At 34.9% G+C, this 26,669-nt stretch overlaps 1 protein-coding gene across 23 annotated transcripts; it reads right to left on the bottom strand.

Annotated features, from left to right (window-relative positions):
• Positions 1-201: 201 nt before the first annotated feature.
• LOC149166068 (protein TOPLESS-RELATED PROTEIN 2-like) lies at positions 202-23,563 on the bottom strand. Of its 23 annotated transcripts, XR_016260821.1 has the most exons (35): positions 23,377-23,562; positions 22,789-23,236; positions 22,617-22,667; positions 22,085-22,434; positions 21,863-21,944; positions 21,349-21,750; positions 21,207-21,230; positions 21,045-21,088; positions 19,234-20,801; positions 19,012-19,093; positions 18,779-18,899; positions 18,498-18,550; positions 18,356-18,379; positions 18,193-18,266; positions 17,638-17,949; positions 17,050-17,497; positions 14,827-16,928; positions 13,998-14,665; positions 13,365-13,443; positions 13,127-13,203; positions 12,736-12,964; positions 12,043-12,586; positions 11,209-11,297; positions 11,022-11,099; positions 10,784-10,920; positions 10,296-10,676; positions 9,936-10,185; positions 5,848-5,997; positions 3,006-5,744; positions 2,573-2,868; positions 2,144-2,435; positions 1,474-1,569; positions 1,166-1,356; positions 858-1,072; positions 202-752 (listed from the first exon to the last, which is right to left on the bottom strand). XR_016260821.1 is itself a non-coding variant. In XM_089432457.1 (20 exons), the coding sequence occupies exons 15-19, from the start codon at positions 2,192-2,194 to the stop codon at positions 931-933; spliced, it is 447 nt and encodes a 148-aa protein (XP_089288583.1). In that variant the 5' UTR covers positions 2,195-2,213; positions 2,572-2,868; positions 3,006-5,744; positions 5,848-5,997; positions 9,936-10,185; positions 10,296-10,676; positions 10,784-10,920; positions 11,022-11,099; positions 11,209-11,297; positions 12,043-12,586; positions 12,736-12,964; positions 13,127-13,203; positions 13,365-13,443; positions 13,998-14,665; positions 14,827-15,915; the 3' UTR covers positions 202-752; positions 858-930. The 23 variants fall into 23 exon arrangements, 4 of the variants coding, with proteins under 4 accessions (XP_089288583.1, XP_089288585.1, XP_089288581.1 ...); XR_016260829.1 differs by having other exon boundaries at positions 11,209-11,293; positions 12,043-12,122; positions 12,518-12,586; positions 22,085-23,236; positions 23,377-23,563; XR_016260824.1 differs by having other exon boundaries at positions 12,043-12,122; positions 12,518-12,595; positions 22,085-23,236.
• Between the last annotated feature and the right edge of the window lie 3,106 nt (positions 23,564-26,669).

The raw sequence follows: 26,669 nt of genomic DNA, 5'->3' as shown, positions 1-26,669 counted from the left end.
GAGATCGAGAACCGATCGAGAACCACCAGCAGCCATACAGCTGGTCTGATTGTTCAGCAAAATGAAACCTCGTATCAGGGTTGCATAGGTGATGAAAATGTATCGCTATAAGCCTAGTAGTTGTAGGATCATGAAAACCTATAGCTGACCAACCTATTGACTTTTTTCAAAATAGACACTGAGAAACCCTCGGAAAGAACATTCATGAATTATGCTTCAATGCCAGACTTTAAATTTTTAAACGACCTAGAAAGAATATACTGCACCTAGATACTCATTTAGTATGAACAATATCTGATGAAAATTACAACCTTGATAGAATGCCTCAACAAATGAAACACAAGCGAGATGTGTGCTGAACAATATCTGATGAAAATTACAATCTTGATAGAATGCCTCAACAACTGGAACATAAGTGAGGCATTTCACTGACAGGACGCTACCATTATTCACGGTATTCTTGTAAATAACGAGTCGGCAGACACAAAGTAGTACAGTGTAATGCAAATTGTTCTTATGTTTCCATTGAACTACCTTTAGGGTGGCTCCGAACCTTGGTTACTACTTCATGTTGGATTTGATCGACAATTCCAACATATGGGGTGGTCCAACACCCCATTTCCCATCTTACTTCCCTTCTTACTATGAAGGCTCAATAACATGAACTCCTCCATCTCTTTTCTAAGAGAAAATTGAATCGGTTCGGATGGATGTGATGCAATGACGCAACGACTAGAGTATAGGCATTACTACTGCATAAATAACCAAACAATAAATTAAATCATAATATGCCTTGTCAAAAGGCAAATCTGAAAAATAGATGTATCAACCATGACAAAATGAAGGAGCTCATTTACCTGTTCATTCCCGATGGTAAATGAATAATATGCAGAGGGTGCAATGCAACAGTGGAGCCTCAAGTTTTCATAATCAAATACTCCAACTGAGCCTCAAGTTTTCATAATCAAATACTCCAACTGCACCATCACAGAAGCTCACATAAACTAGGCCGTTGTCACATGAGTATATAGCACTTTGAAATAGGAACAGATAGGGAATCATGAGGAGTCCACTGCAATGCAACCATGTAACAAGGTCATCCAATTAGATACAGAAGGTAAGTGACATTATATAGCTGTTTATTTTTTAATTCAACACCGCTTACAAGTAATTACATAGCGCAAGCGCTCTAACTTAGAAGCATCATATATAGCAAGCTGTCTCTCATGCACAACCAACAAATGAATTTGATTTTATGAAACTGTACTCTTGTATCCCCACTCCCCACTGGTGGTGATGATCTTCCTGGCTGTACTGGTTTACGCTTGTCCCACCATGTATGCCCCAGAGACATAACTGCCAAAAAAAAAGTGGTTGTGAGAACATGAACATTTCTAGTCGGTAAATTTATGTAAACTTTAAAGTGAACATCATGGAGACAGACTACATATAATAATAAAAGAAACCGTATACCTGAGCATTAGCTCCAAAAGATACCAACACATTCAAAACATGTGAAAAAGTCAGGCCTGCGATTTTCTTTTGGTGGACTTTGAGCTTTGTTTTAAGCTATAAAAATGGCAACAAGTTCAGAGCATGCCACTTAGGTCATTTTTGATAAAACGGCACAATGAAGAAAAAAGATAAGAATTTTAAATTCAAAGATATATTCACAGGCAGCACCTCATCAACTCGAACATTGTATATTTGAATTGATGAATCCTCCATGCCAATTGGAATGATGTTATTGTGCTGAGGGTGGACAGCCAGAAATGTGGCTAAGTTGGTCATGGTATCCCATGAAACCAGTGATTTAGATAAATTGAGAGCCTTTGAATTCATAGTCTATAACGAGGAACATTACACAAGAACCTAGAGTGATGCTGAAGTGAACCCCGTTACGTTCATAATTTGAAAGTTAAAGGTGAGACATTAGATAATAAACCCTAAGCAGACCAATGTATCAAAACTGAAATTATATATATCATCGGAAACATTGAACCCCGTTACGTTCATAATTTGAAAATTAAAGGTGAGACATTAGATAATAAACCCTAAGCAGACCAATGTATCAAAACTGAAATTATATATATCATCGGAAACATTGAAATGAAACTGCTCTTTAGGTAAAAGGCTCTCTTACCTTAAATGTCATCATATTGAATAAGGAGACCTTGCCACCGGAAGTAGACATCACATAGGAATCATTCTCAGTAAGCTATATAAGCAACAACTTCTGGATTTGTATCCCCAAGTCATTATTCATAACAAGCCCACTAGCTGGTGCCTGTGGTGGAATACTTGCCACCGGAAGTAGACATCACATAGGAATCATTCTCAGTAAGCCATACAAGCAACAACTTCTTCTGGATTTGTATCCCCAAGTCATTATTCATAACAATCCCATTAGCTGGCTGCCTGTGGTGGAATACTCGCTGTAGACCGTGGAACAAAATATTAACCCTTAGTTACTAAATACAGCTGCAAATTATATATCCAAAATTATAACAAACAAATAAATAAATAAAACATGTTAAAATAAAACTGCTCTTTAGGTAAAAGTCTCTCTTACCTTAAATGTCATCATATTGAATAAGGAGACCTTGCCACCGGAAGTAGACATCACATAGGAATCATTCTCAGTAAGCTATACAAGCAACAACTTCTTCTGGATTTGTATCCCCAAGTCACTATTCATAACAATCCCATTAGCTGGCTGCCTGTGGTGGAATACTCGCTGTAGACCGTGGAACAAAATATTAACTCTTAGTTAGTAAGCTATACAAGCAACAACTTCTTCTGGATTTGTATCCCCAAGTCACTATTCATAACAATCCCACTAGCTGGCTGCCTGTGGTGGAATACTCGCTGTAGACCGTGGAACAAAATATTAACTCTTAGTTACTAAATACAGCTGCAAATTATATATCCAAAATTATAACAAACAAATAAATAAAACATGCTAAAATAAAAAGAAACAAACAACAACTACTAAAGAACCCCACCTTTCCGGATGGATTCTCGTCACTCCGCGGCCATTTCCATAGCTTATGGAGAGCATTGGATGTCAGTGTTAAAACAACAACACCGGAATTGGTGTATAATATATATCAGTTTTACCACCTGCAAGAAATAGCACATTGCACATTAATTGTTTGGATCAATATCGACATGATTTGTAGCACATAAAATTGTAATGTCAGCCTTTAATGTAATCTCAACACCGGAATTGGTGTATAATATATATCAGTTTTACCACCTGCAAGAAATAGCACATTGCACATTACTTGTTTGGATCAATATCGACATGATTTGTAGCACATAAAATTGTAATGTCAGCCTTTAATGTAATTAGAATGTACAGTTACATAATAATATCCACCTATATCAATGAATCCGGAAATCTATACAAAGTTTACTGGAAAATAGGATGCAGGTGAAAGCATACATCCAAATTTTACTTGAATTTCTATGTGCTGAAACTGCATTTCATGCGCCATATGATATACAACGCATGCACTCCCAAATTTAAGCTCTTCTATCACATAAAAATAAATTTTCTATAACATAAACCATCAGCCACTGTTGATTTCATCACTGAGAGCCAGAGCATGAAGAAAACTTGGGGGTACTATCAAGAGCTCATTTAACCGTTGATTCCAGCAATCTATTCAATGTTGGACTTGAAGTAATACAGCTGAACAAGTTTTATCAATCACTTCTTGGTGCTATGGTACCTTGCAACTCACATTTAGCTCTGCTTCCGGTGGAGAGCATCTCTTAACTCCTGTACTAGAAACGCCTAGGGTAGGTCAAATAGAATATATGCACAAAAAATGAGTAGTGAGAGTTACCAGTAGAGGAATGAAAAGACGTCGTGCCATTTCTTATTCGAAAGAAAGTTGAGATCAGTGATTAAGATTCTGGAATTCCACAATGAAATTGCCTTCAACTCTCATCCATCCAAACCGGTGGACATTCTTAATAATTTAAGCAGAGGCAATTCATCCTTACAGTTACTGATATCCCAACAAGCAAAATTAGACAGTATTTTTCTTGATTTCTTATGGTTATATTCCTCACATGTTTAAGTATTTTTAGTCTTTTATTTTTTTTGGGGTAAGCATCACTGGAAATCTTCTACGCAATTGTTGGTAAAATTGCAATTTTACATTGTTTAGTATTTTTGAAATGCAATTTTACATTGTTTTGTATTTCGCATAAATTAATTTAACATCTTAAAAAACTTTATTCAATCCCAATGAATAAAGCCTACAATTCTGGTGATCTGAACAAATTTTCGGCAAAAGTAGTTGGAAAAATGTACCTGCAAAAAGTCAAAGTAAAACGTTTAAAATACACCAAAAAAGTTAAAAATAGCAGTGTGCCAGCCGGAATGTGAGAGAGGGCACCGTATTCTAAACAGCTATTTAACTAATTAAAGAAACTATCCAGACGCTTGGCATTAATAATATTCAAAGAAAATTATCAAGGTAATCGAAGTAGAATTTTCTTTTGCAATGCAGTGAGTTTAATGAAGAGAAAGTAGAAGAAAACACTGCGGACCCATAGATGCCACAACTACTTTTCATCTGACAAACACAAACATTTGCAGCAACCCCATCATAGAAGCAGGATACAACAAATCAAAATTACCATTCATATTTGTCCGAGGAAAAATGCATATATTGCAAGTCTTGCCCTCGCAAACAATCAAGAATTCAGGCAACACTGATGAAGTAAGATATATGGAAACAACGCCTATGCCTATAATCGAAGAGGGAGAAACGCATTGCGCAGAGTTTGAAAACTACCATAAATCTGTATAACATGAAAATAGGCAGGAGAATAAAAATTAATCACTAATTGCGGCACCTGCTATCGAGGATTCCAGGGGATACAACCTTCCTCAGAAAGGAAGCAGTAAGCATCATCAAATAATACACCATTCACCATTCAAAAATTTAATAAAACTGCAAGGATACAATTCTTCAGTCTTAATTACCAAACCTGGATCGTGGGGTATCGTGTGATACCTTCTCCTCCCTAAAATTAGAATGTACAACTTTATGCATAATTGGGCAGTGTGCATGAAAAACAAACTGAAAAATCTCATGATTAGACACGGCATCTCCAAGGCACTTTATACCAATTTCAATAATGCTCCAAACAAACCCTCCCCACTCGGACCTATTGCAAACCTATCCGATTCTGCCATAATAACGCTCTTTTGAAAGTGCACTTTAACCTATCTCATCTTTGACTGGTATCTGACCCTTATGCTAAAAGATGAGTGAATCTTACTAACAAAGTTACTAATATAGTTCCTAGAGAGTGCAGGACAACTTCAACACAATGAGAAGTGGCACAGCCAGAGTCATCTCTTCTGAACCCAATAACAGAACTCGACAAGAAAATACACATACATTTTAAAAGCACTGCAATATTTTTCAAATGGCATGTAAAGAAGTATAACATCGTCATCATGAAGTTAAACCTTTCTAAAATGCCCCCTTCGCCATCAAGGAGACTGTTAAATCAAATGCCATTCAAATCGATTGCCAACAAAATTGGTCATCCATGATGTTGTGACTCTTAGTTATCTCAATCTTATAAATTGCTACAACTTGAGAAAACAATCTCAATCATATAGTCGCTACAACTTGAGCATGAAATGTCTGTCATCCATCAAACAAATATGATCCCTGACTTTCACTCGGCCTCTTCTTCCTGCAAATACAGTTCTGGTTACCACAGGTCTATTATGATTAGATGCAAGCCCATAAATGCATCCACACATCTTGTGTGTAAACATTCCAACAATTAAGATAATATAATAGGCCTTACCTAAATCTTTTCTGCCACGCTCAAAAAGTTCTTGCGGTGAATGTGACTTAAAGAAGTTCAGCCTCCATTTCTCACTCCACTCACATCCTAACAAACACAATCCCTGATTTTCAGCCTCCTCCTGCAAATACACTTTTCGAATCCAGAGCTCTGTTACATTGAGAGGCAAGCCCATAAATGAAGTGTCACATCTTGTGGGTAAAGATTGGAATTTCAAACAATTAAGATAACATAACAGGCCTTACCTACACCTAATCTCATACTTCTCAGCAAGTTCTTATGATGAGTACACATATGATAAAGCGTATTACCTTGATGGTCTTATCACCTTGATGGTTTTATCATCCCCTCATCTAATTATGAAGAGCTGGTAGGTAGGGTGTGAACAAGCAATATCATTCACACCACCATGTGTTTAAATTATATCAATGTTAATAAATATACTTTCAATACAAACTTAATTTTACAGACCTACAAGAATGTACAGGTTGGCCATGCAAGCTACAAGAGTGGAAAAATCAAACCAGATTCTTGAGTGTCCGTGGAAAAATCAACAAGCTTACGCTTGAATTAAGCACACGCAAACCTGCCCTCCATTGCCTAATATTATAAAAGCAACAATCATGAAAAATAAGCACTAAAGATGTGAACCTAAGTATAACTTTTCTATTACATATCACAGTTTTAGGAAACACACTTGAGTAAGATCATACTACCCTGAAACCATTGCAAAAGGAGAAACCATTGCAACAGGAGAAATCATCGTGCAAAAAGCAAATATTCCAGTGTAGTGTATTAAAGGACAACAGTGTTTTGTAGGAAAAAAGCAAATATTTCAGTGTATTAAAGGACAACAGTGTTTTTTAGGATAAAAGTATTGGAAACAACGCCTATGCCTATAATCTAGGATACCGGAGGTAGCCACACCTACCGCCAGTTGGGCTTCCATAGATTGTACTGCCAGTTGGGCAAAATATTTCAGTGTATTAAAAGACAATAGTATTTTGTAGGAAAAAAGCAAATATTTCAGTGTATTAAAGGACAACAGTATTTTGATACTGGAGGTAGCCCACCTACCGCCAGTTGGACATCCATAGATTGTACTGCCAGTTGGGCAAAATATTCCAGTGTACTAAAGGACAACAGTATTTTGTAGGAAAAAAGCAAATATTTCAGTGTATTAGAGGACAACAGTATTTTGTAGGATAAAAGTATTGGAAACAACGCCTAATCTAGGATACCATAGGTAGCCCCACCTACCGCCAGTTGGGCATCCATAGATTGTACTCAGATTTCACTGTTGCATAATAATAATAATAAAACCGACTGTTGCACTGGCTTTCCCAAGTTGGGTTTTACCGGGGACAATTGTCCAAAAATAACAGTGTCATTTTTATTGTGCGCTAGTATTTTCTCAGTTTCCAGCACTATTATTTTCCACAGTTTTATTTGTGAAGGTTGTAATATATTTAATTCAATGTTGTCGTAGCAATACACTGAATAATTAATTTATCAGTTAGAAGAAATAATACCACTTGTTGCAATAGGATTCCAGTTGTAGGAATTTTCACATGGTATCAAAGCGTGAGTGATCAGTCGAGAGCTCAGAAGTGAAAAAAGAGAATTTCAGGGGGAGCAAAAGGCTGAAATTCTTGAGGCAGTGTAGTGCTCAGACAAGCCGGCCGAATTGTTGGGCAAAGGTTCGATTTTCAGGAGTGCAGAAAATTCGATTTGCCCAGGAGAGTGATTCCAACAGTCAAAGGGAGCAGCTACAGCTCAGAGTTTCGTTGAGAAGATTCCTATTTGGACGCAAAGGGTTTTGTTACAAGTTGCAAAAGCAGACTTAGCATCGGGTGGAAGAGAAAAGCACACATAACAAAGGGAATTTTGCCTAGTTGAGAGGTAGTGTTATATTATGCAACTAGGGTAAAATTCTACTTTGGACAACTCATTTGATGGAAATAATTATTGCATTAAATTCCTCTTTTCAAGAGGATCAAAATCGACCTAAAGATCACTCAAATCAGACAAGGATGTTTTTGAATTAAATCCCACACGTGCAAATTGTCAAGTGCATTTTTGAATTAAATCCCACACATGTGCAAATTGTCAAGGTCGACTTCAACATCATGTAGGGTCATTAAGCCCAAACGACATGTCTATTCACCTTCATTGATTCATATAAATACAAGGGACCTTCATCCTCATTTGGCATAATCTCAACATGCACAATCTTCTCTCTCCTTCATTGATTATATAAATACAAGGGACCTTCATCCTCATTTGGCATAATCTCAACATGCACAATCTTCTCTCTCCTTCTCTAATTGATTCGTACAGCGTATTGGGCATATCATTTCTCTCACACGTGGGGCAAGAAGGATAAATTTCCAAATCGTCAAGGTCGACTTCAACATCATGTTGGGTCATGAAGCCCAAACTACATGTCTATTCACCCTCATCGATTCATATAAATACAAGAGACCTTCATCCTCATTTGGCATAATCTCAACATGCACAATCTTCTCTCTCCTTTGATTGGTTTGTACAGCTTACTGGGCATATCATTTCACTCACACGTGGGGAAAGAAGAACGAATTTCCAGACACATTAGAGGGTCGAAAATTTCAGACTTTTGTTGCAGGGTTGACCAGTGTTGACCTAGCACTTTGACCAACAATTTGACTATGATTTTTGGGTACAAATTTTGGTTTAGGAAGGCCGCATTGATTGGCACAGGAGCCGAGGAATTCTAGGCACACTAACCGAGGTTGACCACAGCCTTCAAGTCTTTGACCAACAATTTGACTATGATTTTTGGGTACAAATTTTGGTTTAGGAAGGCCGCATTGATTGGCACAGGAGCCGAGGAATTCTAGGCACACTAACCGAGGTTGACCACAGCCTTCAAGTGCAGAATTTGACTGAGTTTGACCATTGATTTAGTAACTGTTTTGGGTTGACTTTGACGCTCATTCAAGACCGCATTTGACTGCCTTTGATCGAACTGCTGAAGAGTTGACCCTCATTCAAGACCGCATTTGATGGCCTTTGATCGAACAGCTGAAAAGTTGTTTTGACCATGGAAAGTTGACTGGTTAGGGCACATATTGTTGGTGACTAGACAAATTTTCACTCGAGTTGACTCTTGTTGACTTTGTCTCTGATTTGGATAGCTCATTGGATATTGGATATTGAAATTGATCTTGGATGATGTACTCTCACTGCTGAACATTTGAAGACAATCTAATAAGAAGAAGATTTGCAAGGGTCTCTTGTATCTTGGTTGTCTTTCATTGTGCATTTGTTTAATTGTTCTATCTACTATTATATACTATTGCTCTACTCTCATTTGAAGAAGTGCTCTACTCTCATTTGAAGAAGTGGAAGTGAAATGTTAAAATGGATGCTATTGGATATTGTTGAAGTGATAGCTACAACATAGAACAAACTGATGAAAAATTAACATGTGTGAGGGTGTGTGTGATGTGGAGCAAGAAATTATATAAATCTAGATGTATATAACAAACCACTAATTGAGTGGTACTACCCAAGAACGATGCTAGAAGGAAAAAGAACATCGAGCAAACAAATAATAGTAACACTATTTTGCTAGAAAAAAACAATTGTAGTCACTCGCTACATAAAGTAATATTATATATGAGATCACGAATAAACCACGAGAGCTTAAATAACAAATATACAAAACGATGAACTAACCATACACAAACCTGCCCTCCCTTAGCTAATATGATAAGCCCTCATTATGTGAACCCGAATATAACTTTTCCATTTCTTTCATATCAGAGGGAAAAACTTGAATCTCACACCCATGAAAAACATCATATTACCACAAAACCATGACAAAATGATAAATAAGTGTGTAAACAAAATATTTCAAACGATAATCCCTCGTGATGTGAACCCCAATATAGCTTTTCCATTTCTTTCATATCAGAGGAAAAAACTTGAATCTGAAAAACATCATACTACCATAAAACCATGACAAAATGATAAATAAGTGTGTAAACAAAATATTTTAGTGTATTAAAGAATACTTGTATTCATAGGAGAAAAGTATGGCTCACCCATCCTCTGTCCCACATTCATAGTATATCTAATGCATCAAAGAACAATTGTATTTTGTAGGAGAAAAGTATGGCTCGCCAATCCTTTGTCCCACATTCATAGTATGTCTAGTGCATCTTCACCACTTGAACTTTGTTGGTTGTACAATTATAGTTGTTCACTACGTAAAATCCTTTGTCCCACATTCATAGTATGTCTAGTGCATCTTCACCACTTGAACTTTGTTGGTTGCACAATCATAGTTGTTCACTACGTAAAGAAGATCAATATAGTTGATTATGAGAGCAAACAAATGGAGCTACAAATTAGTAAAAGATACTTTTAAGTGAAGTGTGTTACATATAGGCATATTGACTCACCTTCATTAATAGGTAATAACCTTAATTTTCTCTGCTTGTTTCCTTCATTTCCTTTTCCACACCCAAAAAAGGAAACCAAGGCCAAATTATAAAAACCATGAAAAGAAAAACAAAAAAAAAGGAGAACGAGTAGAACAAATCCAGAAAACATGAAAAGAAAAACAAAAACAAAGGAGAACGAGTAGAACAAATCCAGTAAGCAAAACCAAGACCAAACTACAAAAGGTGGGGGGAAATACAAAACAAAGCGAAGGAAAATGAGTACAACAAAAAGCATGGCCATGCTTGAACTCAACAAAACAAAACATGCAGACAAGAACAAAGAAAAAATTCCAAATATCCTCTTTGTACATCATATCTCTTGCAATGTGTTGTCCTCCACTGAAAGGAAAAAAAGGGCTGAATAAGGTTAAAATACACACATAGTTAGTAATGATAAGCATATTTCAAAACCAATAATAATTTATAATATGAATGATGAAACGCACCTCGCTAGAGTTTGTTTTATAACTATGGACATTCTCTTTTGTATTCCACTTGCTTCTCAAGTGGAATACAAAGAACAAAGAAAAAATTCCAAATATCCTCTCTGCACATCATATCTCTTGCAATGTGTTGTCCTCCACTGAAATGAAAAAAGCAGGCTAAATAAGGTTAAAATACACACATAGTTAGTAATGATAAGCATATTTCAAAACCAATAATAATTTATAACATGAAATGCACCTCGCTAGAGTTTGTTTTATAACGGTGGGTATTCTCTTTTAAATATTCCAATTGCTTCTGCTCATCCAAACAAGCTACCTACAACATATACAACATAAAAGCGGGCTGAATAAGGTTAAAATACGGACATAGTTAGTAATGATAAGCATATTTCAAAACCAATAATAATTTATAACATGAAACGCACCTCGCTAGAGTTTGGTTTATAATGGTGGACATTCTCTTTTGTATTCCACTTGCTTCTGCTCATCCAAACAAACTACCTAAACAAGCTACCTACGACATATACAACATAACATATTAGAATCATTATATAAACTAAACTAGAGAGTTAAATGCAATAATCAATCATAATAAGAAACACACCTTTCTTTGAGATTGTTATATAAAAGGGGAGAGTCCATTTTGTATTTCACATATTCAAGCTCTCTAGAACAAGCCATTTGCCATAGATACATAATAAAATATTAGATTTCTAATCAAAGTTAAATTGGAGAGTTTGAAGGCCTGAACAAAGTTATTCGAGTCTATTTATATTCCATGCTATATGTCAAAAAAATATAAATTTTATAAACTAAATATACTTCTACTCGAAATAATTAAAACATTGTTTTCATAAGAGGTACTTTTTTCGAAAATTGAATCTAAGCATATCTGAACATATTGAACACCCAAAATCCTAGGGTCCACAAGGCGGGAGCGTTGTATGTTAGCACGATGGTCGATTGATTAGAGGGTTAGTATGCTTGCTTGCTCAACCTTACCCACGTCCTCTATAGGGAACTGTGTGGGAGTGTCTATATGATGTGGAGCAAGAAAACATACAAATTTAAAGCTAGGGAACTGTGTGGGAGTGTCTATATGATGTGGAGCAAGAAAACATACAAATTTAAAGATACCATTTGATATATATGTCAAACAAATAATTGAGTAGCATTACCCCAGAACCATGATAGAAGAAGAAATAGTCTTGCAAACAAATAATAATAATACTATTTTGTTGTAAAACCACATGACTCACCCATCATCTGTGTTGCATCTGCATTGCTTAAGGTATCTTCTCCAATCAACCATCCCAAACACTATAATTGTAGTCTCTCACTACAAAAAGTAATATTATATATGAGATCACTAATAAACCACGAGAGAATTATTTGAATAACAAATATACAGAGTAATAAATTAGTTGTACACATACCTACTTGCCCTTACCCATTAACCAGATCATACTACCTTGAAGTTATGACAAAAGGATAAATTGTTGTGCAAACAACAAATATTTCAATGGATTAAAACACAATATTAATATGTAGGAAAAATGTATTCTCGCCGATGATTTGCATTGGGTTCGTAGAATCTCTCAAGTATCTTCGCTACTTGACCTTCATGATCATACTACCTTGAAGTTATGACAAAAGGATAAATTGTTGTGCAAACAACAAATATTTCAATGGATTAAAACACAATATTATATGTAGGAAAAAGGTATTCCTCACCAATGATTTGCATTGGGTTCGTAGAATCTCTCAAGTATCTTCACCACTTGACCTTCATTGACTATACAACTGTAGTCACTTAGTACACAGAGCAAATCAATATAGTTGAGTATGAGACGACATATAAAACATTTAATAAATTGAATAGCAAGCAAATGAAGTCACAAATTAGCAATAATTATGATTGAGGTGCAATGCATATAGTTAAGGTGATTCACCTTCATTTACGAATGATAACCTCCGTCTCATTCCTTTCATTTTCTCTCCCTACCGCCTTCCTTTCCTTTCACACACCCAACAAACAAAACGAAGACCAAACTACAAAAAATTAGAAAAAAAGCATGGCCACGTTCAAACTCAACAAAAACAAAACATGTAAACAACAACAATAAAATATTGCAAACTCCCCCTTTGTGCATTATCTCTATTGGAGTGTCCTCTCCTCCGCTGAAAGTAAAAAAGGTGGGGTGCATTAAGTAAAAAAGGTAGGGTGCATTAGGTTAAAATACAGAAATAGATAAGGCGGGGTGCATTAGGTTAAAATACAAAAATAGATAGTAATGGTAAGCATATTTCAAAACTCATAATTATTCATAATAGGAAACATACCTCCTCTAGAGTTTGTTTTATAATGATAGACACTCCATTTTGTATTCCACTTACTCGTGCTCACGAGAACAAGCCATCTATAGTAGATAGATAATGAGATATTAGAATCGTTATATAAATTAAACTAGAAAGATGAACACAACAATAATCATAATATGAAACATACCTATCTTTGGCATTTGTTATATAAATTAAACTAGAAAGATGAACGCAACAATAATCATAATATGAAACATACCTATCTTTGGCATTTTTTATATGACGGGGGGATAATCCATTTTGAATTTCACATATTTATGCTCACTGGAATCAATGTTCTGCATTAGATACACAATAAAATATTAAAATTCTAACAAAATTTAAACTTGAGTTGAAGGCATGAATTTGTCATCCACCTTAATTCTACTCGACTTAGATTTCATGCTATATCTAAAAACATATAAATTTTCTAAACGAGATGTAATTCTACTACGAATAATGCAATCAATGTTATCATTAGAGAAATCATTATTTTTGTAAGAATTATGTAAGCATATGTAAACATATTGAACACCAAAAATCCTAGCGGCCACAAGTTGGCAGTGTTGTCTATTAGCACAATGCTTGATTGGTTAAGTGTCAATATGCTTCCTTGCTCAACCTTACCATCCTCCTCTCCTTGCTTAACCTTACCATCCTCCTCTCTAAAGGAAGTTTTGACGAAGTGTGCATGTGATGTGGAGCAAGAAAGCGTATAAATCTAAGCATACCATTTGATGTAAATGTCAAACCACTAATTGAGTAGTAATACTCGAGAATTATGTTAGAAGGAGAAAAAGTCAAACAAACAAATAATAATAACACTATTTTGTTGGAAAAGAACATGACTCACCCATCCTCTGCACTGCATCTACATTGCCTAAGATATCTTCTCCACTTTAATCTGTCAAACATAACAATTGTAGTCACTCACTGCACATTGTAATATTATATATAAGCTTACAAATAAACCTGTCAAACATAACAATTGTAGTCACTCACTGCACATTGTAATATTATATATAAGCTTACAAATAAACCAGGAGAGCTTAAGTAACAAATACACAGAGCAATGAATTAACCACACACATACCTGCCCTCCCTTGGCTAATATTATAGCAACAACAATCATGAACAATAAGCCCTGAAGATGTGAACTCCAATATAACTTTTCCATTTCTTTGCTTAAGTAACGAATATACATAGAGATGAATTAACCACACACATACCTGCCCTCCCTTGGGCTAATATTATAGCCAACAATCAAGAACAATAAGCCATGAAGATGTGAACTCCAATATAACTTTTCCATTTCTTTCCTATCAAAGTTCTGGGAAAAATCTTGAATCTGATACCCATGAACAAGATCATACTACCTCGAAACCATGACAAAAGGATGAAACAAATATTTCAGTGTATGCAAGGACAATTGTGTTTTGTAGGAGAAAAGTACGGCTCACCCATCCTCTATGCCACATTCGTAGAATGTCTAGTGCATCATCACCACTTGACCATTGTAGACTGTACAATTGTATTTGTTCACTACATAAAGAAGATCAATCTAGTTGATTATGAGAGCATAGATAAAACATATAATAAATTGAATAGCAAATAAATGGAGCCACAAATTAGCAAAAGATAATTTTAAGTGAAATGCATTACATATAAGTATGTTGACTCACCTTCATTGATGAAGAATAACCTTCATTTTCTCTGTTTGCTTTCTCCATTTCTTTTTCCAAACCCAAGAAACAAAACCAAGACATAGCTACAAAAAACATGAAAAGAAAAAACAAATCAAAGGAGAACAACTACAACATACCCAACAAATGAAACCAAGACCAAACTACAAAAAACAAGGGAAAAAAAAAAAGCAAAACAAAGGAAAACGACTACAACACAAAGCATGGCCATGCTCAAACTCAACAAAACAAAACATGTAGACAAGAACAAAGAAAATATTGCAAACATCCCCTCTGCACATCTCCTATCCACTAATGTGTTGCTCTCCTCCGCTAAAAGGAAATAAAGCAAGCTGAATAAGCTTAAAATACACACAATTAGCAAATGGTAAGCATATTTCAAAACCAAAATTTATTCATAATAGGAAATGAAAAGCATATAAATCATGTAGAAAAGAACAAGGAAAATATTGCAAACATCCCCTCTGCACATCTCCTATCCACCGGTGTGTTTCTCTCCTCCGCTAAAAGGAAATAAAGCGGGCTGAATAAGCTTGAAATACACACAATTAGTAAATGGTAAGCATATTTCAAAACCAAAATTTATTCATAATAGGAAATGCAAAGCATATAAATCTAAGCATACCATTTGATGTAAATGTCAAACCACTAATGGAGTAGAACTACTCGAGAATTATGTTAGAATGAGAAAAGGTCAAACAAACGAATAATAATAACACTATTTTGTTGGAAAAGAACATGAATCAACCATCCTCTGCACTGCATCTACATTACCTAAGATATCTTCTCCACTTTACTTTGTCAAACACAACAATTGTAGTCGCTCACTGCACTGCATCTACATTGCCTAAGATATCTTCTCCACTTTACTTTGTCAAACACAACAATTGTAGTCACTCACTGCACATTGTAATATTATATATAAGCTTACAAATAAACCAGGAGAGCTTAAGTAACAAATATATAGAGCGATGAAATAACCATACACATACCTGCCCTCCCTTGGCTAATATTATAGCAGCAGCAAACATGAACAATAAGCCCTTAAGATGTGAACTCCAATATAACTTTTCAATTTCTTTGCTTAAGTAAAGACTATACATAGAGATAAATTAACCACACACATACCTGCCCTCCCTTGGGCTAATATTATAGCAACAACAATCATGAACAATAAGCCCTGAAGATGTGAACTCCAATATAACTTTTCCATTTCCTTCCTATCAAAGTTTTGGGAAAAATCATGAATCCGATACCCATGAACAAGATCATACTACCTTGAAACCATGACAAAAGGATGAAACAAATATTTCAGCCACGTTCTTAGAATGTCTAGTGCATCATCACCACTTTATTGTATTTGTTCACTACATAAAGAAGATCAATCTAGTTGATTATGAGAGCATAGATAAAACATATAAGAAATTGAATAGCAAATAAATGGAGCCACAAATTAGCAAAAGATAATTTTAAGTGAAGTGCATTGCATATAGGTATGTTGGCTCGCCTTCATTTATGAAGAATAACCTCCATTTTCTCTGTTTGCTTCCTCCATTTCTTTTTCCACACCCAAGAAACAAAACCAAGACGAAACATACAAAAGCAAAACAAAGGAGAACAAGTACAACATACCCAATAAATGAAACCAAGACCAAACTACAAAAAACAAGGGAAAAAATCAAAACAAAGGAAAACGACTACAACACGAAGCATGGCCATGCTCAAACTCAACAAAATAAAACATGTAGACAAGAACAAAGAAAAGAGTGCCAACATCCCCTCTGCACATCTCCTATCCACCAATGTGTTGCTCTGCTCCGCTAAAAGGAAATAAAGTGGGCTGAATAAGCTTAAAATACACACAATTAGTAATGGTAAGCATATTTACAACCAATATTTATTCATAATAGGAAATGCAAAGCATATAAATCTAAACATACCATTTGATGTAAATGTCAAACCACTAATTTAGTTTAGTACTACTCGAGAATAATAATAACACTATTTTGTTGGAAAATAACATGACGCACCCATCCTCTGCTCTGCATCTACATTGCCTAAAATATCTTCTCCACTTTACTCTGTCAAACACAACAATTGTAGTCACTCACTGCACATTGTAATATTATATATAATCTTACAAATAAACTAGGAGAGCTTAAGTATCAAATATACAGAGGGATGAATTAACCACACACATACCTGCCCTCCCTTGGCTAATATTATAGCAGCAGCGATCATGAACAATAAGCCCTGAAGATGTGAACTCCAATATAACTTTTCCATTTCTGTGCTCAAGTAACGAATATATATAGAGATGAATTAACCACACACATACCTGCCCTCCCTTGCTAATATTATAGCAAGGGCAATCATAAACAATAAGCCCCAGAGATGTGAACTCCAATATAACTTTTCCATTTCTTTCCTATTTAAGTTGTGGGAAAATTCTTGAATCTAATACCCATGAAAAAGATCATACTACCTCGAAACCATGACAAAAGGATGAAACAAAATTTCACTGTATGCAAGGAAAAATTGTGTTTTGTAGGAGAAAAGCACGCTCAACCATCCTCTATGCCACATTCGTAGAATGTCTAATGCATCATCATCGTTTAACCATTGTAGACTGTACAATTGTATTTGTTCACTACATAAAGAAGATCAATCTAGTTGATTATGAGAGCATATATAAAACATATAATAAATTGAATAGCAAATAAATGGAACCACAGATTAGCAAAAGATAATTTTAAGTGAAGTGCATTGCATATAGGTATGTTGACTCACCTTCATTTATGAAGAATAACCTCCATTCTCTCGGTTTGCTTCCTCCATTTCTCTTTCCACACCCAAGAAACAAAACCAAGACACAGCTACAAAAAAACATGAAAAGAAAAAGGAAAACAAGTACAATATACCCAACAAATGAAACCAAGACCAAACTACAAAAAACAAGGGAAAAAAAAAGGAAAACGACTACAACACAAAGCATGGCCATGCTCAAACTCGACAAAACAAAACATGTAGACAAGAAAAAAGAAAAGATTGCAAACATCCCCTCTGCACATCTCCTATCCACCAATGTGTTGCTCTCCTCCGCTGAAAGGAAATGAAGTGGGTTGAATAAGCTTAAAATACACACAATTAGTAATGGTAAGCATATTTCAAAACCAATATTTATTCATAATAGGAAATGCTAAGCATATATATCTAAGCATACCATTTGATGTAAATGTCAAACCACTAATTGAGTAGTACTACTCGAGAATTATGTTAGAAGGAGAAAAAGTCAAACAAACTAATAATAATAAAACTATTTTGTTGGAAAAGAACACGACTTGCCCATCCTCTCCACTGCAAGCCTAAGATATCTTCTCCACTCCACTGCAAGCCTAAGATATCTTCTCCACTTTACTCTGTCAAACACACCAATTGCAATCACTCACTACACATTGTAATATATATAAGCTTACAAATAAACCGGGAAAGCTTAAGTAACAAATACCTGCCCTATCTTCTCCACTTTACTCTGTCAAACACAACAATTGTAGTCACTCACTGCACATTGTAATGTTATATATAAGCTTACAAATAAACCGGGAAAGCTTAAGTAAAAAATGTACAGAGCGATGAATTAACACACATACCTGCCCTATCTTCTCCACTTTACTCTGTCAAACACAACAATTGTAGTCACTCACTGCACATTGTAATATTATATATAAGCTTACAAATAAACCAGGAGAGCTTAAGTAACAAATATACAGAGCGATGAATTAACCACACACATACCTGCCCTCCCTTGGCTAATATTATAGCAGTAGCAATCATGAACAATAAGCCCTAAAGATGTGAACTCCAATATAACTTTTCCATTTCTTTGATCAAGTAACGAATATACATACAGATGAATTAACCACACACATACCTGCCCTCCCCTGGGCTAATATTATAGCAACAGCAATCATGAACAATGAGCCCTGAAGATGTGAACTCCAATATAACTTTTCCATTTCTTTCCTATCAAAGTTTTGGGAAAAATGTTGAATCTGATACCCATTAACAAGATCATACTACCTCAAAACCATGACAAATGGATGAAACAAATATTTCAGTTTATGCAAGGACAACTGTGATTTGTAGGAGAAAAGTACGACTCACCCATCCTCTATGCCACGTTCATAGAATGTCTAGTGCATCATCACCACTTTACCATTGTAGATTGTACAACTGTATTTGTTCACTACATAAAGAAGATCAATCGAGTTGATTATGAGAGCATAAATAAAACATATAATAAATTGAATAGAAAATAAATGGAGCCACAAATTAGCAAAAGATAATTTTAAGTGAAGTGCATTGCATATGCGTATGTTGACTCACCTTCATTTATGACGAATAACCTCCATTTTCTCTATTTGCTTCCTCCATTTCTTTTTCCACACCCAAGAAACAAAACCAAGACATAGCTACAAAATACATGAAAAGAAAAAGCAAAACAAAGGAGAAGAAGTACAACATACCCAACAAATGAAACCAAGACCAAACTACAAAAAACAAGGGAAAAAAATGCAAACAAAGGAAAACGTCTACAACACAAAGCATGGCCATGCTCAAACTCAACAAAACAAAACATGTACACAAGAACAAAGAAAAGAGTGCCAACATCCCCTCTGCACATCTCCTATCCACCAATGTGTTGCTCTCCTCTGCTCAAAGGAAATAAAGCGAGCTGAATAAGCTTAAAATACACACAATTAGTAATGGTAAGCATATTTCAAAACCAATATTTATTCATAATAGGAAATGCAAAGCATATAAATCTAAGCATACCATTTGATGTAAATGTCAAACCACTAATTTAGTTTAGTACTACTCGAGAATAATAATAACACTATTTTGTTGGAAAATAACATGACTCACCCATCCTCTGCTCTACATCTACATTGCCTAAAATATCTTCTCCACTTTACTTTGTCAAACACAACAATTGTAGTCGCTCACTGCACATTGTAATATTATATATAATCTTACAAATAAACTAGGAGAGCTTAAGTATCAAATATATAGAGGGATGAATTAACCACACACATACCTGCCATCCCTTGGCTAATATTATAGCAGCAACGATCATGAACAATAAGCCCTAAAAATGTGAACTCCAATATAACTTTTCCATTTCTGTGCTCAAGTAACGAATATCTATAGAGATGAATTAACCACACACATACCTGCCCTCCCTTGCGAATATTATAGCAAGGGCAATCATGAACAATAAGACCCAGAGATGTGAACTCCAATATAACTTTTCCATTTCTTTCCTATTTAAGTTCTGGGAAAATTCTTGAATCTAATACCCACGAAAAAGATCATACTTCCTCGAAACCATGACAAAAAGATGAAACAAAATTTCACTGTATGCAAGGAAAAATTGTGTTTTGTAGGAGAAAAGCACGCTCAACCATCCGTATTTGTTCACTACATAAAGAAGATCAATCTAGTTGATTATGAGAGCATATATAAAACATATAATAAATTGAATAGCAAATAAATGGAACCACAAATTAGCAAAAGATAATTTTAAGTGAAGTGCATTGCATATAGGTATGTTGACTCACCTTCATTTATGAAGAATAACCTCCATTTTCTCGGTTTGCTTCCTCCATTTCTCTTTCCACACCCAAGAAACAAAACCAAGACACAGCTACAAAAAACATGAAAAGAAAAAGCAAAACAAAGGAAAACAAGTACAACATACCCAACAAATGAAACCAAGACCAAACTACAAAAAACAAGGGAAAAAAAAAAAGCAAAACAAAGGAAAACGACTACAACACAAAGCATGGCCATGTTCAAACTCGACAAAACAAAACATGTAGACAAGAAAAAAGAAAAGATTGCAAACATCCCCTCGGCACATCTCCTATCCACCAATGTATTGCTCTCCTCCGCTGAAAGGAAATAAAGTGGGTTGAATAAGCTTAAAATACACACAATTAGTAATGGTAAGCATATTTCAAAACCAATATTTATTCATAATAGGAAATGCTAAGCATATATATCTAAGCATACAATTTGATGTAAATGCGAAACCACTAATTGAATAGTACTACTCGAGAAGTATGTTAGAAGGAGAAAAAGTCAAACAAACTAATAATAATAAAACTATTTTGTTGGAAAAGAAAACGACTCACCCATCCTCTCCACTGCAAGCCTAAGATATCTTCTCCACTTTACTCTGTCAAACACACCAATTGCAATCACTCACTACACATTGTAATATTATATATAAGCTTACAAATAAACCGGGAAAGCTTAAGTAACAAATATACAGAGCGATGAATTAACACACATACCTGCCCTATCTTCTCCACTTTACTCTGTCAAACACAACAATTGTAGTCACTCACTGCACATTGTAATATTATATATAAGCTTACAAATAAACCGGGAAAGCTTAAGTAACAAATATACAGAGCGATGAATTAACACACATACCTGCCCTATCTTCTCCACTTTACTCTGTCAAACACAACAATTGTAGTCACTCACTGCACATTGTAATATTATATATAAGCTTACAAATAAACCAGGAGAGCTTAAGTAACAAATATACAAAGCGATGAATTCACCACACACATACCTGCCCTCCCTTGGCTAATATTATAGCAGCAGCAATCATGAACAATAAGCCCTAAAGATGTGAACTCCAATATAACTTTTCCATTTCTTTGCTCAAGTAACGAATATACATACAGATGAATTAACCACACACATACCTGCCCTCCCCTGGGCTAATATTATAGCAACAGCAATCATGAACAATGAGCCCTGAAGATGTGAACTCCAGTATAACTTTTCCATTTCTTTCCTATCAAAGTTTTGGGAAAAATGTTGGATCTGATACCCATTAACAAGATCATACTACCTCAAAACCATGACAAATGGATGAAACAAATATTTTAGTTTATGCAAGGACAATTGTGGTTTGTAGGAGAAAAGTACGACTCACCCATCCTCTATGACACGTTCATAGAATGTCTAGTGCATCATCACCACTTGACCACTCTAGATTGTACAATTGTATTTGTTCACTACATAAAGAAGATCAATCGAGTTGATTATGAGAGCATAAATAAAACATATAATAAATTGAATAGAAAATAAATGGAGCCACAAATTAGCAAAAAATAATTTTAAGTGAAGTGCATTGCATATAGGTATGTTGACTCACCTTCATTTATGAAGAATAACCTCCATTTTCTCTATTTGCTTCCTCCATTTTTTTTTCCACACCCAAGAAACAAAACCAAGACATAGCTACAAAATACATGAAAAGAAAAAGCAAAACAAAGGAGAAGAAGTACAACATACCCAACAAATGAAACCAAGACCAAACTACAAAAAACAAGGGAAAAAAATGCAAACAAAGGAAAACGGCTACAACATAAAGCATGGCCATGCTCAAACTCAACAAAACAAAACATGTACACAAGAACAAAGAAAAGATGCAAATATCCCTTGCTCCTATCCACCAATGTGTTGCTCTCCTCCGCTAAAAGGAAATAAAGCGGGCTGAATAAGCTTAAAATACACACAATTAGTAATGGTAAGCATATTTCAAAACCAATATTTATTCATAATAGGAAATGCAAAGCATATAAATCTAAGCATACCATTTGATGTAAATGTCAAACCACTAATTTAGTTTAGTACTACTCGAGAATAATAATAACACTATTTTGTTGGAAAATAACATGACTCACCCATCCACTGCTCTGCATCTACATTGCCTAAAATATCTTCTCCACTTTACTCTGTCAAACACAACAATTGTAGTCACTCACTGCACATTGTAATATTATATATAATCTTACAAATAAACTAGGAGAGCTTAAGTATCAAATATACAAAGGGATGAATTAACCACACACATACCTTCCCTCCCTTGGCTAATATTATAGTAGCAGCGATCATGAACAATAAGCCCTGAAGATGTGAACTCTAATATAACTTTTCCATTTCTGTGCTCAAGTAACGAATATATATAGAGATGAATTAACCACACACATACCTGCCCTCCCTTGCTAATATTATAGCAAGGGCAATCATGAACAATAAGCCCCAGACATGTGAACTCCAATATAACTTTTCCATTTCTTTCCTATTTAAGTTGTGGGAAAATTCTTGAATCTAATACCCATGAAAAAGATCATACTACCTCGAAACCATGACAAAAAGATGAAACAAAATTTCACTGTATGCAAGGAAAAATTGTGTTTTGTAGGAGAAAAGCACGCTCAACCATCCTCTATGCCACATTCGTAGAATGTCTAATGCATCATCACCGTTTAACCATTGTAGACTGTACAATTGTATTTGTTCACTACATAAAGAAGATCAATCTAGTTGATTATGAGAGCATATATAAAACATATAATAAATTGAATAGCAAATAAATGAAACCACAAATTAGCAAAAGATAATTTTAAGTGAAGTGCATTGCATATAGGTATGCTGACTCACCTTCATTTATGAAGAATAACCTCCATTTTCTCGGTTTGCTTCCTCCATTTCTCTTTCCACACCCAAGAAACAAAACCAAGACACAGCTACAAAAACCATGAAAAGAAAAAGCAAAACAAAGGAAAACAAGTACAACATACACAACAAATGAAACCAAGACCAAACTACAAAAAACAAGGGAAAAAAAAAAAAGCAAAACAAAACATGTAGACAAGAAAAAAGAAAAGATTGCAAACATCCCCTCTGCACATCTCCTATCCACCAATGTATTGCTCTCCTCCGCTGAAAGGAAATAAAGTGAGTTGAATAAGCTTAAAATACACACAATTAGTAATGGTAAGCATATTTCAAAACCAATATTTATTCATAATAGGAAATGCTAAGCATATATATCTAAGCATACCATTTGATGTAAATGTCAAACCACTAATTGAGTAGTACTACTCGAGAATTATGTTAGAAGGAGAAAAAGTCAAACAAACTAATAATAATAAAACTATTTTGTTGGAAAAGAACGCGACTCACCCATCCTCTCCACTGCAAGCCTAAGATATCTTCTCCACTTTACTCTGTCAAACACACCAATTGCAATCACTCACTACACATTGTAATATTATATATAAGCTTACAAATAAACCGGGAAAGCTTAAGTAACAAATATACAGAGTGATGAATTAACACACACCTGCCCTATCTTCTCCACTTTACTCTGTCAAACACAACAATTGTAGTCACTCACTGCACATTGTAATATTATATATAAGCTTACAAATAAACCGAGAAAGCTTAAGTAACAAATATACAGAGCGATGAATTAACACACATACTTGCCCTATCTTCTCCACTTTACTCTGTCAAGCACAACAATTGTAGTCACTCACTGCACATTGTAATATTATATATAAGCTTACAAATAAACCAGGAGAGCTTAAGTAACAAATATACAGAGCGATGAATTAACCACACACATACCTGCCCTCCCTTGGCTAATATTATAGAAGCAGCAATCATGAACAATAAGCCCTAAAGATGTGAACTCCAATATAACTTTTCCATTTCTTTGCTCAAGTAACGAATATACATACAGATGAATTAACCACACACATACCTGCCCTCCCCTGGGCTAATATTATAGCAACAGCAATTATGAACAATGAGCCCTGAAGATGTGAACTCCAATATAACTTTTCCATTTCTTTCCTATCAAAGTTTTGGGAAAAATGTTGAATCAGATACCCATTAACAAGATCATACTACCTCAAAACCATGACAAATGGATGAAACAAATATTTCAGTTTATGCAAGGACAATTGTGGTTTGTAGGAGAAAAGTACGACTCACCCATCCTCTATGCCACGTTCATAGAATGTCTAGTGCATCATCACCACTTGACCATTGTAGATTGTACAATTGTATTTGTTCACTACATAAAGAAGATCAATCGAGTTGATTATGAGAGCATAAATAAAACATATAATAAATTGAATAGCAAATAAATGGAGCCACAAATTAGCAAAAGATAATTTTAAGTGAAGTGCATTGCATATAGGTATGTTGACTCACCTTCATTTATGAAGAATAACCTCCATTTTCTCTATTTGCTTCCTCCATTTCTTTTTCCACACCCAAGAAACAAAACCAAGACATAGCTACAAAATACATGAAAAGAAAAAGCAAAACAAAGGAGAAGAAGTACAACATACCCAACAAATGAAACCAAGACCAAACTACAAAAAACAAGGGAAAAAAATGCAAACAAAGGAAAACGACTACAACACAAAGCATGGCCATGCTCAAACTCAACAAAACAAAACATGTAGACAAGAACAAAGAAAAGATGCAAATATCCCTTGCTCCTATCCACCAATGTGTTGCTCTCCTCCGCTAAAAGGAATAAAGCGGGCTGAATAAGCTTAAAATACACACAATTAGTAATGGTAAGCATATTTCAAAACCAATATTTATTCATAATAGGAAATGCAAAGCATATAAATCTAAGCATACCATTTGATGTAAATGTCAAACCACTAATTTAGTATTACTCAAGAATTATGTTAGAAGGAGAAAAAGTGAAACAAACGAATAATAATAACACTATGTTGTTGGAAAAGAACATGACTCACCCATCCTCTGCACTGCATCTACATTGCCTAAGATATCTTCACCACTTTACTTTGTCAAACACAACAATTGTAGTCACTCACTACACATTGTAAAATTATATATAAGCTTACAAATATACAGAGCGTTGAATGAACCACACACATACCTGTTGTCCCTTGCCTAATATTATAGCAACAGCGATCATGAACAATAAGCATTTAAGATGTGAACTCGCATATAACTTTTCCATTTATTTGCTTAAGTAACGAATATACATAGAGATGAATTAACCACACACATACCTACCCTCCCTTGGCTAATATTATAGCAACATCGATCATGAACAATAAGCTCTAAAGATGTGAACTCCAATATAACTTTTCCAATTCTTTGCTTAAGTAATGAATATACATAGAGATGAATTAACCACACACATACCTGCCCTCCCTTGGGCTAATATTATAGCAACAATAATCATGAACAATAAGCCCTGAAGATGTGAACTCCAATATAACTTTTCCATTTCTTTCCTATCAAAGTTCTAGGAAAAATATTGAATCTGATACCAATGAACAAGATCATACTACCTTGAAACCATGACAAAAGGATGAAACAAATATTTCAGTGTATGAAAGGACAATTGTGTTTTGTAGGACAAAAGTACAGCTCACCCATCCTCTATGCCACGTTCGTAGAATGTCTACTGCATCATCACCACTTGACCATTGTAGACTGTACAGTTGTATTTGTTCATTACATAAAGAAGATCAATCTAGTTGATTATGAGAGCATAAATAAAACATATAATAAATTGAATAACAGATAAATGGAGCCACAAATTAGCAAAAGAAAATCTTAAGTGAAGTGCATTGCATATAGGTATGTTGACTCACCTTCATTTATGAAGAATAACCTCCATTTTCTCTGTTTGCTTCCTCCATTTCTTTTTCAACACCCAAGAAAAAAATCATGAAAAGAAAAAGCAAAACAAAGGAGAACAAGTACAACATACCCAACAAATGAAACCAAGACCAAACAACCAAAAACAAGGGAAAAAAGCAAAACAAAGGAAAACGAATACAACACAAAGCATGGCCATGCTCAAACTCAACAAAACAAAACATGTAGACAAGAACAAAGAAAAGATTGCAAACATCCCCTTTGCACATCTCCTATCCACCAATGCGTTG

This window comes from Pinus tabuliformis, chromosome 5_1 (genome assembly GCF_031772625.1).
Source record: "Pinus tabuliformis cultivar Carrire ecotype Pingquan chromosome 5_1, CPIR1, whole genome shotgun sequence".
NCBI lineage: Eukaryota > Viridiplantae > Streptophyta > Pinopsida > Pinales > Pinaceae > Pinus > Pinus tabuliformis.
Note: the sequence above shows the minus strand (reverse complement) of the source record. Positions and strands in the feature narration are given on the sequence as shown.

What these genes read in the sequence shown, in the direction of transcription:
- LOC149166068 (XM_089432457.1), bottom strand. Translation starts at nt 2,194, where the DNA reads ATGTCTACTTCCGGTGGCAAGGTCTCCTTATTCAATATGATGACATTT. An exon ending in ACAATGTTCGAGTTGATGAG is followed by an intron (nt 1,570 to 1,683) that starts GTGCTGCCTGTG and finishes CCATTTTTATAG; the next exon opens with CTTAAAACAAAGCTCAAAGT. An exon ending in CTTTTGGAGCTAATGCTCAG is followed by an intron (nt 1,357 to 1,473) that starts GTATACGGTTTC and finishes TTTTTTTGGCAG; the next exon opens with TTATGTCTCTGGGGCATACA.